Here is a 17710-nt window from a genome sequence, read left to right as displayed (position 1 = left end):
TCAATAACTACCTGGACTCCATATTAACATCAATTAACATCAGCTATTATAGCTGAACTGCCTCCCACCCTACACACTGTATGAATGCAGATCATTTACTGCTTTCTGTTTCACCCAGATGAGGATGGGTTCCCTGTTGAGTCTGGTTCCTCTCAAGGTTTCTTCCTATTACCATCTCAGGGAGTTTTTCCTTGCCACTGTCGCCCTCGGCTTGCTCACCAGGGACAAACTGACCATTTTGATTCATACAAATTCACATTTCATACAAACTTAAATAATTTTTTTGACTGTGTAAAGCTGCTTTGCGGCAATGAAAATTGCTAAAAGCGCTATACAAATAAAATTGAATTGAATTGAATAGACAGGTGAGACAGGAGTGTGGATGAGACAGGTAGACAGGTGAGACAGGAGTGTGGGTGAGAGATGGACAGGTGAGACAGGAGCGTGGGTGGGACAGGTGAGACAGGAGCGTGGATGAGACAGGTGGACAGGTGAGACAGGAGCGTGGATGAGACAGGTGGACAGGTGAGACAGGAGCGTGGATGAGACAGGTGGACAGGTGAGACAGGAGCGTGGATGAGACAGGTAGACAGGTGAGACAGGAGGGTGGGTGAGACAGATAGACAGGTGAGACAGAAGCGTAGGTGAGACAGGTAGACAGGTGAGACAGGAGTGTGGGTGAGACAGATAGACAGGTGTGACAGGAGTGTGGGTGAGATAGATAGATAGGTGAGACAGGAGTGTGGATGAGACATGTAGATAGGTGAGACAGGAGTGTGGATGAGACAGATAGACAGGTGAGACAGGAGCGTGGGTGAGACAGGTGGACAGGTGAGACAGGAGCGTGGGTGAGACAGGTGGACAGGTGAGACAGGAGCGTGGATGAGACAGGTGGACAGGTGAGACAGGAGCGTGGATGAGACAGGTGGACAGGTGAGACAGGAGCGTGGATGAGACAGGTGGACAGGTGAGACAGGAGCGTGGATGAGACAGGTAGACAGGTGAGACAGGAGGGTGGGTGAGACAGATAGACAGGTGAGACAGAAGCGTAGGTGAGACAGGTAGACAGGTGAGACAGGAGTGTAGGTGAGACAGATAGACAGGTGTGACAGGAGTGTGGGTGAGATAGATAGATAGGTGAGACAGGAGTGTGGATGAGACAGATAGACAGGTGAGACAGGAGTGTGGATGAGACAGATAGACAGGTGTGACAGGAGTGTAGATGAGACATGTAGACAGGTGAGACAGGAGTGTGGATGAGACAGATAGATAGGTGAGACAGGAGTGTGGATGAGACAGGTGGACAGGTGAGACAGGAGTCTGGGTGAGACAGGTGGACAGGTGAGACAGGAGCGTGGATGAGACAGGTGGCCAGGTGAGACAGGAGCGTGGATGAGACAGGTGGACAGGTGAGACAGGAGCGTGGATGAGACAGGTGGACAGGTGAGATGAGACAGGTGGACAGGTGAGACAGGAGCGTGGATGAGACAGGTGGACAGGTGAGACAGGAGCATGGATGAGACAGGTGGACAGGTGAGACAGGAGCATGGATGAGACAGGTGGACAGGTGAGACAGGAGCGTGGATGAGACAGGTGGACAGGTGAGACAGGAGCGTGGATGAGACAGGTGGACAGGTGAGACAGGAGCGTGGATGAGACAGGTAGACAGGTGAGACAGGAGGGTGGGTGAGACAGATAGACAGGTGAGACAGAAGCGTAGGTGAGACAGGTAGACAGGTGAGACAGGAGTGTAGGTGAGACAGATAGACAGGTGTGACAGGAGTGTGGGTGAGATAGATAGATAGGTGAGACAGGAGTGTGGATGAGACAGATAGACAGGTGAGACAGGAGTGTGGATGAGACAGATAGACAGGTGTGACAGGAGTGTAGATGAGACATGTAGACAGGTGAGACAGGAGTGTGGATGAGACAGATAGATAGGTGAGACAGGAGTGTGGATGAGACAGGTGGACAGGTGAGACAGGAGTCTGGGTGAGACAGGTGGACAGGTGAGACAGGAGCGTGGATGAGACAGGTGGCCAGGTGAGACAGGAGCGTGGATGAGACAGGTGGACAGGTGAGACAGGAGCGTGGATGAGACAGGTGGACAGGTGAGATGAGACAGGTGGACAGGTGAGACAGGAGCGTGGATGAGACAGGTGGACAGGTGAGACAGGAGCATGGATGAGACAGGTGGACAGGTGAGACAGGAGCATGGATGAGACAGGTGGACAGGTGAGACAGGTGGACAGGTGAGCCAGGAGTGTGGGTGAGTCAGGTAGACAGGTGAGACAGGTGGACAGGTGAGCCTGAGGCTTGCTAAGTAACCAGTCACAAAGGCATTAAAAGGATTGTGATTTGCATATTTATATTCATGCGTATTCAGACATTTTAATGACTTATAATGAGACTGAATGTCTTCAGGTGTGTGTTTGCGTGTGTGTGTGTGTGTGTGTGTGTGTGTGTGTGTTAATGAGATGTAAACACACCACACCTGTATGTCTCTGTAGGAGAACAGCAGGTTCATGACAATGTCCTGCGTCAGGACCTCTGTGTTGTCGATGCGCAGTTTGATGCGAGACAGCTCCTTGGCCAGCTCCTCACCCTGATACTTGTCCCGAGCTTTTCTGATGTCGTTCAGCAGCGTGTCTTTAAACGAAGCGCTAAAAACAAACACAGAAATAAAAACGACTGGGACGAGAGGAGAGGCTTTATTTTTATTCAGAACAGGACGTTCCTCTGAGCTGCCTGCTGCGGCCCCTCGAGGTGATAAAGAGTGATAAGAGCAGAGCCTGGTACAGAGTCAGAGCCACACACACACACACACACACACACACACTTGCTCATGTGTGTTTAAATAGAAAACGCCTGGTCTTCCGAGTCGCATCCTGTTTCACACGGAGAGTGTTTGTGCACGACTGAGATACCACGCATACTGCAGAGGTGACATCGGACTCGCGTCTCAACAGCGTCATAAGAGCTTCATAAGAAATTCTCTTTAGGAGAGTCTAAACAGAACTTCACGAAAACTTGCTTCATAAAGAGGTTTAGAACAAAAACTACTGATCTAAAACTCTATTAGATCTTTTCAAATCTACATCACTCTGTAAATGTAAACACATATTATACAGTATTTAAGCAGTTTTCCTGTACTGTATAACACACTGATCCCAGATCAGCTTCCTGAAATAATCAACACTTCCAGGGAACTTGTTACAAGTTATAAGAACAAGAAGAAAAAAAGATTTTTTATCTCCCATGTTACTCAGAAAACTGATTTTTTTTTGTTGTGTTTTTTTTATTTGAAAATTGTAATTATTATTATTATTGTTATTATTTATTTATTTTTGTTAAAATATAAGTTCAACCTGATAAATATTTCTAAAAACTGCATGATTTTGAAATCATTTGAAATACCAAAAAGGCATTATGCCTTAGGTAATGTAACGAGGAAGAACCCGTCAGGATTTTAGTTATTTCATTGTTTTTTAGTTATTTCATTATATATAATATAGATTATATAGATCTAATATATCTATATTAAAATTGATTAAAATATATTCAATTTAATTATATTATTTTATATTAAATATAGATTTTAAATGTTTTACTTTACCATATTATCCTGTAAGTTATAAAGTTAATAGGTGCATGTCTGTTTTATTTTTATTTACAGTTCTACTTCAGTCACATGCAAAAATGCAATCTATTAGTGTATATTAATTAAAAAAATGATTGTTTTTTTTTTTTTTTAAAAACCTGACATTGTAGTTTCCCCCAGCTGTGTTTCTATACTGTGTTTATCCACACAAATCTCCACACCCTGATCTCCGTTATTAATGAGAGTAATGTGTAGTGCCGTGTGAGGTGAGTGTGTGAGCACGTTAGTATCAGTACCAGGACGTGACGTGGATGTCTTTGAGCAGGCCGGCGAACCGGTCCACCAGCGGGACACACAGGGGGCCGAGCAGGTTGTCCCAGCTGGGCTGCATGTACTCCGACGCCCGGCGCTGGGCCACGTTCTCACAGCAGATGTACTCGTTGCTGGGCGTCATCACGTACGGGATGAAGTAGTAATTCCCGCTGGACGCCTGGAGGAGCACGGCACAGATGGGTCAGCTCCAAAAACAACACCGGGAGAGATTTGTACAGGAAAGGTTACAGGTGAGGGTAACCCAAACATGGTAAAGGATTAGAGAGTGGGAGGGGCTAGTCAACATTATGCAAATACGACAAATGAAAAAGCAAACAAACACGTTTTGTCTATGCAGTAAGTGTTGAAACGTGTGTGAGAGGAAATTATGATTATCACACTGTAGAAATGACAGAAAACAGGTGAAAGGTTTATTGTGATGGTCTTTCTACAGTAAGTACGCCCCTCAGCGTTGTTAGTATTTCATTATTTTAGTATTTTTCGGAGCAGAATGATTCACTGTCTCTCTCCACGTCAGTAACTCCCTCGTTTACTACGTACTTTATTCCTCAGGCCCGAGCCTCGGTACTCAGGAGGTAACTGCACCCAGGGGAAGCCCAGAGTGGCGGGCCGTGAAGCCTTCTCCATGTAACACACACCAGAGTCAGAGCGAAGAGAGACAGAAACAGAGAAGCAGAAGAAAAGAGAAATAAGAAATACAAGGATTAGGAAACGAAGGGCATGCAGATAGAAGAGAAGAAAAAAAACAAAGTGAAAGAGAAGTGCAGGATACAGAGCTAAAGAGTGAAGACAGGAAGCAGGTGAAGAGTTCAATCTGTGTGTGTGTGTGTGCAGACACATGAGTCAGAGACAAAGGTGAGACAGGTCCACAGGTGAGACAGGTACACAGGTACTGACAGGTACATGGTAAGACAGGTGAAACAGGTGAGACAGGTACATGGTGAGACCAGTATGTGTCACTTTAAATTTCATCACATTTCCCTCCATTTCTCAAATAATAATTAAATATATGCAATAAATATATAGAATAAAACTTTAATTGAAAAAAACGCTACAAAGGTGAGAATGAAAACTAATCCTGAGTGATACTTAATTATACTGAATACAATCCACAGATACTGTACTTAATTATACACAGACATACAGTAGCACGACTTCAGTGGCTACGATTGCTTTTACTTTACACCACATCATGTTACGTTACATTACACTTCATTATATGTTGTTAAGTTACACTGCACTGTTACATTTCATTACATTAGGCTACGTTACATTACATCATGGTTACATTACATTAGTTTTCATTACACTACGCTCTGCTGCATCACATTATGTTACGATATGTTACATTTCATTGCATTATGTTATGTTACATTATTGTTAATTTTGTTACATTATGTTATGTTTTATTATGTAGTTACACTACAGTACGTTACTTTTCACTGCATTACGTTATGTTAAGTTAAACTTTTACAGACAATATTGTAATATTTCAGGCCAGCATTAGAGATTTAAACTTCAGTTTTGTCTCAAGGTTGAGTTCTGTACAGAACAGCTGGAGCTGGTGTAACAGGGCTATTTAAAGACATGCGCTAATCCAGCAGACCTCCAGCGTAAAGCGCTCTGAGCTGAGACTCGGCACAGCGAGGGGCAGACACTGAGAGACGAGCACCAACAGCATGGGTTTATCTTCCGATCAAACTTACTGTGGTCTTTAATCTCCTCGGACTGCAGCTCTAACGCCGTGTGCCTTGTCATGTCTCCTCACTGTTTCTGTTCATTATCACCTGATACTGTAACTACTGACCTTCAGTTACGTGTTCTCACTTCAGTTATAGCAATTATATTATTATCTGTGTTATAGCAGTAACTTCCTTACTGTACTTAAGTATTTCTTTTTTTTTGTCTCTGTCGACATCAGAAAAGAGACAAACTAGAACTAACACAATCTTTTCATAATTGATCAATCAATCAATCTTTTTACATCCATGGACACTATGGACAATTACACGCACACCTTCCTTCATATCTACATGTTTACGTTTACATCCTGGACCAGTGCACAAAGACACTTTAATAACCTCTGCACAAAGACACTTTGTTCTATGCATATTTGCACACCCAGTACAGTATATTTTAATTTGTACAGTATATTTCTATTTTTATGTACATCATATTTCTATTTTTAGTTTTAGTTCTATTTTTCCTAGTTTAATTTAATTTTTCTATTTAATTTTTCTATCGTATTTCTTTTATTCATATTTATTTCTTATTGTAAACTTTAATTCTCTTTTAGGGTCAATGGCAGTCGTATAAGCATTTCACTACATTTCGTACTGTGTATGACTGTGTATGTGACAAATAAAATTTGAATTTGAACTTGAATTTGACATCAGTAGGTTCGGTATGTGATACTTTTTAATTGTACCTTTAGGCCTTGTTCACACAGGCGTTAAATTTTTGGATAAACGAAAGCGCTTTTTGTTCATTTGTTCGTTCAAACGATGTTGCGTTTTTTACTGGCGCCTGATTGACTTCTACACCGGCGTTCGTTTGTCTCTATCTAATGCCAGCCTGCAGCCCAGATTGTAGTGTGTGTGTTAACCTGTGGGGGCAGTGTGTCGGGAACTGGATATTAAAGCCCTTGTCGATTATTTCAGGTGCCTCCTTTCAATATGGACCAATTTACTATATTAGACATTAATCTTCTTGTTTGAAAAATTCTCGTAACACGGTGACGTAGGGAGAGAAAAATCACAGCCGCTACTGGGTTCACCCTCAGACTGTACATTGTCGGATTAAAGGACGTTTTTTTGTGGTTTATAAAGAAAGGCGAAAATTTTCCGTGCAAGTTTTTCAATTACTGTTGGATGTCAGTTTCCAATCTTTTGATTGGCTGGATCAACTTCCTCCGACATTTTATTTAGCTTTTTTCCGCATTTCCCTATGTATAGCATGTAGGACCATGGGATATATCCGGTCCTCCGAAGCATAAAATCAACGCCAAGAAAAAGCTGCATGCAACGTTTTTTTGACGCTGTATAAATGCGCAGCCGGACAAACGCATGTCAGCCCGTGTAAACACTCTCATTGACTCCTATATGTAAAAAACCCTTTTCACTTGATCCACGCTCACCGGACGCTACGAGCGCCAGAAAAACGCTCGATTTTAACGCCTGTGTGAACAAGGCCTTACTCACTAAATAAAAAAAAAAAAAAGCTTAAAGCAGGATCAAAGCAAATTCACCAATCCTGGGTTACAGGATCAAAGCAAATTCACCAATCCTAGGTTACAGAATTAATTGGCAGGTCGTTATGAAGGCACTGATTGATTAGTGCACTAAAGTGATTGATGGTTACCTGGGCAACGGATCTTGTAACATGGTCTTTTCTTTATCTTTAAAACGCACCAATGCTGAAAGTTACTTGACAGTCCTAGCTTTTTCTAAAATGTTGGGGAAAAGTGTCAATCCCCTTTGCGCAGCCAAGTCTAAACCAACCAGGCAAATAATTAATACAACTCGTAAAAAAAATGACATTTTAGATTCTAGAAAAATCTGTTTCTTTGTGTAGTACTTGTGTTTTTGTACCTAAAGTACATTTTAGAGTGCGTACATAGTACTTCTTGGAGATGGTATCAAAAAGTTTAGAGACTAGTTCTGTAACACACCAACAGATGGCAGCACAGGGCTGCACACACAGTCACAGGGAGCACCGACCCTCATGAGTCAGCGTGCCAAAAGACATCGTCCTGTGAACATCAGGAGTCGTGCAACTAGTGCTGTTTTGACCACGCATTACATGTTACGTTAGAACAAAGCGCGACTGTTTGACACGATTCAGCAAGTTTACGGCGATGCAATGAGGCGTTCGAGGTGTTTTGAGCGGCGCGTGTCCTTTAAAAGCGGAAGAACATCACTGGAAGACGAGGAGAGATCAGGGAGACCTTCACTGAGTTTAACCCCAGAAAATGTCGAAACCATTTAGCAAATTGTGCGCGATGAGTGTCGGAGGACAGGCCACAACACCGCTGCCGTTATAGATGTGTCGTACAGAACAGTTCAGGTGATCATCAGGTGTGATGTGTACATACGCCGTGCTGCTGCTGAGTTCATCCCCAGGCTGGAAGTGAAAGTGACCGGATCTGTGACGCACGAATCTCGAAACTTTTTGATACCCGCTTGTACTTTAATTTAAACTTAAAACAAAAACGCAGCTTTTCATGTTAATGAGAAACTGCTCTCTGTGCTGAACTTACTCCTTACTCCACCAAAACAACATTCAGTTTTAAAAACAGGTTAATGTGGAACGTGTTCCGTACACGTCACCGTGAATGAATCGGTGCTGACCTGCACTACTGTCAGAGCTGCTGTTCTGGAGAATTAATCAACACCGTCTGACCAATCAGAGAGCAGAATTCTACAGTAAAGTTCTTCTAGTGAAAGCGGAAGAAGCTGGGACTAAGTGTGTGTGTACTTCAGTGTGTGTGTGTGTGTGTGTGTGTCTTTCAGGCTCAGAGGTTATTTTCACATGTTGTCACACAGCAGTAAATAAAGCGAAGCGTACAGGATGTGACAACAAAGCTCCAGGAATAGACACAAAGCTTAGAGCTCAGCGAGACGTGGTGATTTAACCACACGGTAGAAGGCATGAAGTTAAATCAGAGACGTCCTGTCACATCCCATCCCATCACATCCTATCACATCACATCACATCCCATCCCATCACATCACATCACATCCCATCACATCCCATCACATCCCATCACATCCCATCCCATCACATCCCATCCCATCCCATCCCATCACATCCCATCACATCCCATCCCATCCCATCCCATTCCATCACTTTATAGTCCATGTAAATGACACCTGATGTAATTTTATGCAAATTCTATTGAGCCAGAATTTAAACACAACACAATGTTTAAACATCTGATTCCCTGTTCTGATTATCCTAATGTAAGTTTTTAGATCAAATCATATTTTCCATTTTAGCGCAAACATATTTGGGGGCGTGGCTATGCATGATCACATGTTGTGAAGTCACAACACAAACTCCATGGCATTAGACCAATATAAACAGAGTATTAGAGGATGAAAATTAAACCCCAGACCCTGTGCGCTTTAGCTAGTTAGCTAACTTTCAGTCAAAACCCTGGCGCTGAAATCACCCTAGCTCACAGCCAGCTTGCTAACAGGCTAGTTAAGCTAACTCATGTGAGTGTTTAAGAATGGCTATACGTCATGCTGTGGGGGAAGGGGGGGGGGTGCTGCTTATTTGCATATTTATGTATATTTATAGACCTTAGTATAATAATGAGCATAAAGATGTAGGAACGGAAGAAAAATAAAGCAAATCCACTTTGATTTGATACTTACTGTGTTTTTCTGGGCCACCATATCCTTTAAAAGAAGGAAAGAAAGAAACGAGTGAATTATTTATCACAGATCATCATAAATCAGTCCTCTAGTCTCAGGTTGACTAAACATCTGCACATGAACAGAGCAGTGAATTAGTCCTAAACGTCTTCATTTCTTCTCCAATCCATTCCTAAACATGAGCAGATCCGTGAGCTGGAAATAGCCTCTGGGGGTCACAGAGATGTCGGAATGTGTGTGTGTGTGTGATGAGTTACGGTGAGACAACTCCCTCACACTGCCAGAGACGGCGCTATAAACTGATGTACATCATAAAATACAAGCATTCTGCAATAATCTGTCTTCAGCGCTCATAATTATCATAAGTATTAAATAGGTTGAGTGTTGTGCACTAGGGGGCGCTAACCACACCAACACGGGTTATTTGTAAACCTTTAATGTGTGACATGTGTTGAAACTTAATTTAGCTATTCCATGACTGTACATGTGCATACACACACACACACACACACACACACACACACACACACACACACAGTCGTATAACATCACTAAATCCTCAACTGTTGCAGCTTTGTTTCTTGTAATATCAGACATTATGACTTTTTTCTATAATGATCATAATGTATGCGTGTGTGTGTGTGTGTGTGTGTGTGTGTGTGTGTGTGATATTCACCTTCAGAGACTGTGCGGTGTCGGGGTCGGTGTCGTGGTACAGGATGACGTTGTTGGCCATGTCGAAGCTCTCACGAACTCCCAGATGATAAAAGAGAGACGGCTGGCGGAACACATCACTCATGTCCACCACCGCAATGTCTGTAAACACAGTGTGTGTGTGTGTGTGTGTGTGTGTGTGTGTGATGTTAATGTGGAGGAGATACACAACACTATTAGTCCCTGCAGTATTACACATCTCATGCACACACATCCATATAACACTATTCACACGAAGAAGATTGTGTTTTACCAGTTTCACTCTGGTTTGTGTGTGTGTGTGTGTGTGTGTGTAATGCTGAAAATATGACTGTTTATTTTCCAGCTTCCTTTAAGAAAAAAAAAAAATAAAACCAATCTGGCTCAAAGCTAGAGCATTCAGTGTGTGTCATGATACACTCTCACTCACCCCCACCTATCCCAGGGTTCTTAGGACACACACTCATTCACACACTACGGGCAATTTGGGAACGCCACTTTGTCTGACCTGTAGGTCTTTGTGCTGTGGGAGGAAACCGGAAAACCCGGAGGAAACCCCTCAAGCACAGGGAGAACATGCAAACTCCACACACACACACACACACACAAATCTCTGTGGTGGGAATCGAACCCTTAACCCAGAAGGTGTGTGGCAACAGGACTAACCACAGAACTAACCACTGCGCCACTGTGTCATTACATAAATGTGAATATATTGAACACTGGCATCACTCGTTGTTAATGGGAACAGAGTCTGTAAAAAGAGTTAAAAGGTTTAAATCTAAAAATAATCTGCTGATCTTTAATGTAATCAGTGATATTATTATTATTATTATTATTATTATTATTATTATGATTATTATTTGAGGTTGAAGCCCACGTCCATGTCTGTGTGTCTCTCTGTACAGCAGAACTCTCTGTCTAACTTATTAATACAAAGAAATCAAATGTTATAAGATACACAGTAAACTATTGCGTTGATTAGCTCTGTTGAGTGATGTTATAGCCACGCCCACTTCGAAGGAAAAGTGCTGAATAAGTAAAAAAAAAAAAAAAGAAGACTAGATGATGTGACATAATCTGGCTGGACAAACAGATGCACCTCCAGTGTATGAAACGTAAAAATATCATTGAAAAAGCAAGTATTGACAGACAAAACCTCTTTTATCTATTTACATAATATGTTTATATTTTATAACATAATGAAAAAAATCAAAGCACATTTTAAATGACACCGCTGACCAAAGTGCTGTTACAATTCTAAAAAAGAAAAAATAAATGTCTGGCTTTAAATCTTGCCCTGCACAAAATGTGGAAAAAGAGTTTGTTGCTTTCCAGATTTCCTTCGTCACCCCAAATGCAAACAAATCTAAATTAAAATTTTATTTTTAAAAATCTATTCTGGAGTCATCATGGATACAAGGATTGCCACACAAAAGACTTGAAACAAAAGAATTGATACATAACTGATTTGGATTCCACCCTGTTTATACTGACCGCAGAGCCAATAATACTCAACCGCTCTGTCAATGTTGAATGTATTTATTATTATTTTTTGGTTCATGCTCAAAGTGTTAATGTTTTAGCACTTAAGAAAGTAGAGACATGAGATCATTTAACTAACTAACTAACTAACTAACTAACTAACTAACTAAATAACTAAATAAATAAATAATTAAATAAATAAATAAAATCCCGCTCAAAGCTGGCTGACATCACATTTACAACACAACTCTTCTACAGTATAATAAGTACAAAAACACTGTAACACTGTAACACAATAACCCTGTAACACTGTAACCCTGTAACACTGTAACACAATAACACTGTAACACAATAACACAATAACACTGTAACACAATAACACTGTAATCCTGTAACACTGTAACACAATAACACTGTAACACTATAACACTGTAACACTGTAACACAATAACACTGTAACACAATAACCCTGTAACACTGTAACACAATAACACTGTAACACTGTAACACAATAACCCTGTAACACTGTAACACAATAACACTGTAACACTATAACACTGTAACACTGTAACACAATAACACTGTAACACAATAACCCTGTAACACTGTAACACAATAACACTGTAACACTATAACACTATAACACTATAACACTGTAACACAATAACACTGTAACACTGTAACACTGTAACACCGTAACACAATAACACTGTAACACAATAACCCTGTAACACTGTAACACTGTAACACAATAACCCTGTAACACTGTAACACAATAACACTGTAACACTATAACACTGTAACACTGTAACACAATAACACTGTAACACTGTAACACTGTAACACAATAACACTGTAACACTGTAACACAATAACACTGTAACACTGTAACACAATAACAATCTAAAACACTGTAACACAATAACACTGTAACACTGTAACACAATAACCCTGTAACACAGTAACACTGTAACACAATAACCCTGTAACACTGTAACCCTGTAACATTGTAACACAATAACACAGTAACCCTGTAACACTGTAACACAATAACACTGTAACACTGTAACCCTGTAACACTGTAACACAATAACCCTGTAACACTGTAACACTGTAACCCTGTAACATTGTAACACAATAACCCTGTAACACTGTAACCCTGTAACACTGTAACACAATAACCCTGTAACACTGTAACACAATAACACTGTAACACTATAACACTGTAACACTGTAACACAATAACACTGTAACACAATAACCCTGTAACACTGTAACACAATAACACTGTAACACTATAACACTGTAACACAATAACACTGTAACACTATAACACTGTAACACTGTAACACAATAACACTGTAACACAATAACCCTGTAACACTGTAACACTGTAACACAATAACACTGTAACACAATAACACTGTAACACAGTAACCCTGTAACACTGTAACACAATAACACTGTAACACAATAACACTGTAACACTATAACACTGTAACACAATAACACTGTAACACAATAACCCTGTAACACTGTAACACTGTAACACAATAACACTGTAACACTGTAACACAATAACCCTGTAACACAGTAACCCTGTAACACTGTAACACAATAACCCTGTAACACTGTAACCCTGTAACATTGTAACACAATAACACAGTAACCCTGTAACACTGTAACACAATAACACTGTAACACTGTAACCCTGTAACACTGTAACACAATAACCCTGTAACACTGTAACCCTGTAACATTGTAACACAATAACACTGTAACACTGTAACACTGTAACCCTGTAACATTGTAACACAATAACACTGTAACACTGTAACATTGTAACACTGTAACACTGTAACACAATAACACTGTAACACTGTAACCCTGTAACATTGTAACACAATAACACAGTAACCCTGTAACACTGTAACACAATAACACTGTAACACTGTAACCCTGTAACACTGTAACACAATAACCCTGTAACACTGTAACACTGTAACCCTGTAACACTGTAACACAATAACACTGTAACACAGTAACCCTGTAACACTGTAACACAATAACACTGTAACACAATAACACTGTAACCCTGTAACACAATAACACTGTAACACTGTAACCCTGTAACACTGTAACACAATAACCCTGTAACACTGTAACACTGTAACCCTGTAACATTGTAACACAATAACACTGTAACACTGTAACATTGTAACACTGTAACAATGTAACACTGACCTCACAGCTAAATGTACTGAGAAAACCCAGACCTAAAGAACATCTGCCTTCAACGCTGTTGATCACAAACTGATCAAATACTTCATGCTTCTTAATATTACAGTGTCATAACTCTGAGATAAAAAAAAAAAACATTTTTAAAAGTTTATTCAAGTGTAGAAAAACCCTAAATCAAATAAAGTCAGTAACCCCTGAGTAACGCCCTGAACATTAAGGAAACCCCGGACACGGTCTGAAGGAGACAAATGTATGATGTCTTAACTCTCCAGTGTAAAGCAGGACAAAACGAGTGTAATGAGGATAAAGTCTTTAACCTCTGAGACACCTGAGATCCATCTGAAGAACGATAGAGTTGAGCTCCTACCAAAAACTCTTAATGCTTCCAAAAGTTATGACGCCCTGAACAGAGTCTCTCTGCATTAAAAAACTGCTGAGACGTTCAGACCATCACACAGACGTCTACAGCATTAATTAGGCGTCATAGTTAATTAATGCATAATTAGCTCTGGGTCTGCGATCAACACAACAATGACATAACTGATGTTTACACAACACGCTTCTTATTTCATTCATATTCTAATTCAGTTTTATCCAGTACAAAAAAAGTTTTTCTCTTTAAGTAAATTCAATAATTAATTATACAAACATTTTAATAGTTTTTACACTTTGTACATTTTGTTTAATTTATATAATTCATATATTTCTATTTTAATTATATTTTATTGTAACTTTTGTAAACCTGTAAATGTGTAGATCAGTAAGGTGAATCCCACATTTCTAAATTGAACATTTTTATTTATACTTGATTGTTTTTTATTGTAAATTTAATATTTCGTTTAATTGTATTCTGCAGTGAAATCTTTCTCTCTTTCTTTATTATTTCCTTTTTAAATCACAGACAGTCGTGTAAACATTTCACTGCATATCACAGTGTGTATGGTTGTTTAAGTTACAATAATCAGGGTTAATAGATCCTAAGCTGACTGAAAAGCTGTGAGTGTCATTTTTTTGGTTTATCTCAAGCCACTTTCTGAGGAAACAAAACATACAAACAGAGGGATTTATCATCTAACACGACGATAACAGTCAGGACTGATCGTAATCATAAAATTCAAATGAAACTTGAGACTCATGTCTGGAAAAAACAAGAAGGAACACATGATGCTATTGTTGTTAAAGAGTAAGTGTGAACGAGTGCACTGGATCACTGGGCGTGTCACTTTTTTGTGATGTTATAAAAAAAAAGTAAAAAAAAAAAAAAAGGCTTGACGAGCAGACGTTAGCGACTTTCCAGTACTCAGGTTCATTCGACTCATCACCAGTGTGTAAAACCAACGACTCATCACTGACCACGTCTCACCGTGAGCGAACCACCGCCACACCATTTATCTGTTTTTAATTTTTTATACATTACAACTTTTTGTCCACAGAATGACGCCATGACCAGAGACGATGTCCTAAACTAAAATCTATTCCTTTTATAAAACCTTCCATCTTCCATGTCAGTTTAAGATTTGATGAATATGCAGATGAGCCTGTGGACACGTGGCGTTTCACTGTAGCGGGATGTGATCGCTGAGTCTCCGCGCGGAGTGTACAAGCGGTAATTAGGAGACGGGATTTACACGTATGGACCTTTGCATTGAGTCATAATGGAGGGGGAGAAAAAGTGTCCCGTAAAGTGGGAGAGCTTCTCTGGAAATGTGCTTTCGGTTACGGCGCGGCGCACAGGTGCAGGTCGGGGCAGGTACACTCACATACCATGGGAACAAATAACTCCTCCGAGGCTGTGTGCTTAAAGTGGCGGGTAAATGAATATGGAACGCAGAAAGGGTCATAAACGCCCCAAGACACTTCCTGTCTTTTATTACCCCCCCCCCACACGCACACACACACACACACACACACACACACACACACACACACACACACACACAATAACGAGTCACACATGTGTGTTTCTCATTTTTTTGTTACTACAGTGCTTATTTTTTACCATAAAAAAATTGCAAACTCGCCTGCGTCGTAGAAGGTGTCGAGCACCGTCGTCTCGCCGAAGTCCAGCCGACCGAACGTGACGGTGGTGAGGATGGCGCTCTCTGCGTCGCACGCTCTCTGTAGGCACTGCAGCGCTCCGGACTCAGGGCTGTTCGCCGCCACCGCCTTCAGCCCGTCATTCAGGACGTAGACCACGCGCAGACTGCGCTGCTTGGACACCAGACTCGGGCTCGAGACGTCCGCTCTCTCCGCCGCCGTCAACGCCACACAGGCTGCGTGATCTCCACCCGCCTCAGCCGCCGCCTGGCTGGAGGCCTCCATCACAATGCAAGAGGTTTCTCTCTCCTCTGTGAGTGTGTGTGTGTGTGTGTGTGTGTGTATGTGTATTAATATATATGTGTGTGTGTGTGTGTGTGTGTGTGTGTATACGGTTCTTTCACTGGTTCTCTATAAATCAAAACACATGCAAAACAGGTTTTAGTTCATTTGTTCGTGTTGTTTCTACACAAAAATAGAAATAATTTTAAACATACATTTTAAATCTTAAAAACAGGTCCTGATTCTTTAGTTGTTGTTTTTTTTTATTTCTTAAGATTGCACTCAGAAAAAGTAAACAGGACATCCATGTGTAACAATAAGACAAGTTCTAAAAAGGGGATAAAACGCTTTCCCTAAAAAAAGATTAAAATTTAAAAAGATTAAAAATTATATTCAGACCTAAAAAAATGTATTGTTGATAAAAAAAAAAATATATATGACACAATTTTAAAAACAGCTGATTCCAGTCCAGGGTTAAAGTAAACTCGGCCTTTGATGAAATACTAGGTTCAGGTGTTCAGTGGTGCCTGAAATATTTATTATTATTATTATTATTATTATTATTATTATTATTATTTGGTCATTTTTTCCCTTTGGGAAGAGCCTCCAAAACTTTTCACACCTGCAAAATCTTTACATTTATTAATGTTTTAAATGGTTTAAGTTTTAGTTTCAAATTTTTACTTCTCATTTATATAAATATTTACAATAAATCCCAAATGCAGTGCGACAGGAAGAGCATCGGGCGTAAAACTATGCCAAGCTTGTGTGCGGATCAGAAGGTCCTCCATGGCGACCCCTTGCCAGGAGCGAAGACCAACAACGAAACGGTGTACATATGACATTTTTTTGGTTTACCTCAAGCCACTTTCTGAGGAAACAAAACATACAAACAGAGGGATTTATCATCTAACACGACGATAACAGTCAGGACTGATCGTAATCATAAAATTTAAATGAATCTTGAGACTCATGTCTGGAAAAAACAAGAAGGAACACATGATGCACATTGTTGTTAAAGAGTAAGAATGTTTTATACGATACAGCAACCTAATATTTTCACAAACTGCTGAGTAGAAGGCTTGTCCAAGCTTATTATTATTATTATTTTTAATAAAAACTGTAATGCAGATTTTTTTCCACATGGCAGCTTTGGTTTCTGCAGGAGGGGACTGAAACACACACGCCGCAGGAGGAACGACCCTTGATGTCTCTCTCTCTCAGCGTTTTTGTCACATTATGCAAACATCTTGGACATGCATGGGTAAATTAAAACATTTGATGAAACATTTGAGAAATATTAATAATTAGATCAGTAATAATAAATGATCTCTGGAGTGGAGTACATTGTTCATCAGCTGTTCTTCTCATCTACACCTAGCTCCTCACAGCTTTTGGAACAGTTTTGCAGGTGTCTTTTCCTTCTGACAGTCACATGACCACACACACACACACACACACGTATATATATATATATATATATATATATATATATATGTGTGAGCAGGCTGGAGCAGGTGAGTGTGTCTCAGGGTGTGGTTACCTGGCCGCTAATGAGCACGGTGTGCGTGTGGAGGTCCGGTGCGTGTGCTCGTGTCCCCGCCGCACAGAGACTTCATCAGATCAGCTCTCATCCCTGAGCCCTGGGGTGTGTCTC

General features: G+C 40.5%; 1 protein-coding gene across 1 annotated transcript in view; it reads right to left on the bottom strand.

Moving 5' to 3' along the window:
* The window catches only part of map3k15 (mitogen-activated protein kinase kinase kinase 15), a 46755-nt gene that overhangs the window by 28464 nt on the left and 581 nt on the right, over window positions 1-17710 (bottom strand). The window contains exons 2-7 of the mRNA XM_053487533.1: window positions 17597-17709; window positions 15756-16182; window positions 9992-10131; window positions 9316-9339; window positions 3898-4091; window positions 2495-2663 (exon numbers count right to left, since the gene is read on the bottom strand). Of these exons, the coding sequence (XP_053343508.1) occupies window positions 2495-2663; window positions 3898-4091; window positions 9316-9339; window positions 9992-10131; window positions 15756-16056 (828 nt within the window). The 5' untranslated portion in view covers window positions 16057-16182; window positions 17597-17709. The remainder of the gene's footprint in view (window positions 1-2494; window positions 2664-3897; window positions 4092-9315; window positions 9340-9991; window positions 10132-15755; window positions 16183-17596; window position 17710) is intronic.

Source organism: Clarias gariepinus, chromosome 26, assembly GCF_024256425.1.
Source record: "Clarias gariepinus isolate MV-2021 ecotype Netherlands chromosome 26, CGAR_prim_01v2, whole genome shotgun sequence".
NCBI classification, from domain to species: Eukaryota; Metazoa; Chordata; class Actinopteri; order Siluriformes; family Clariidae; genus Clarias; species Clarias gariepinus.
The sequence above is the reverse complement of the archived record's forward strand: the minus strand, read 5'-3'. Positions and strand labels throughout refer to the sequence as shown.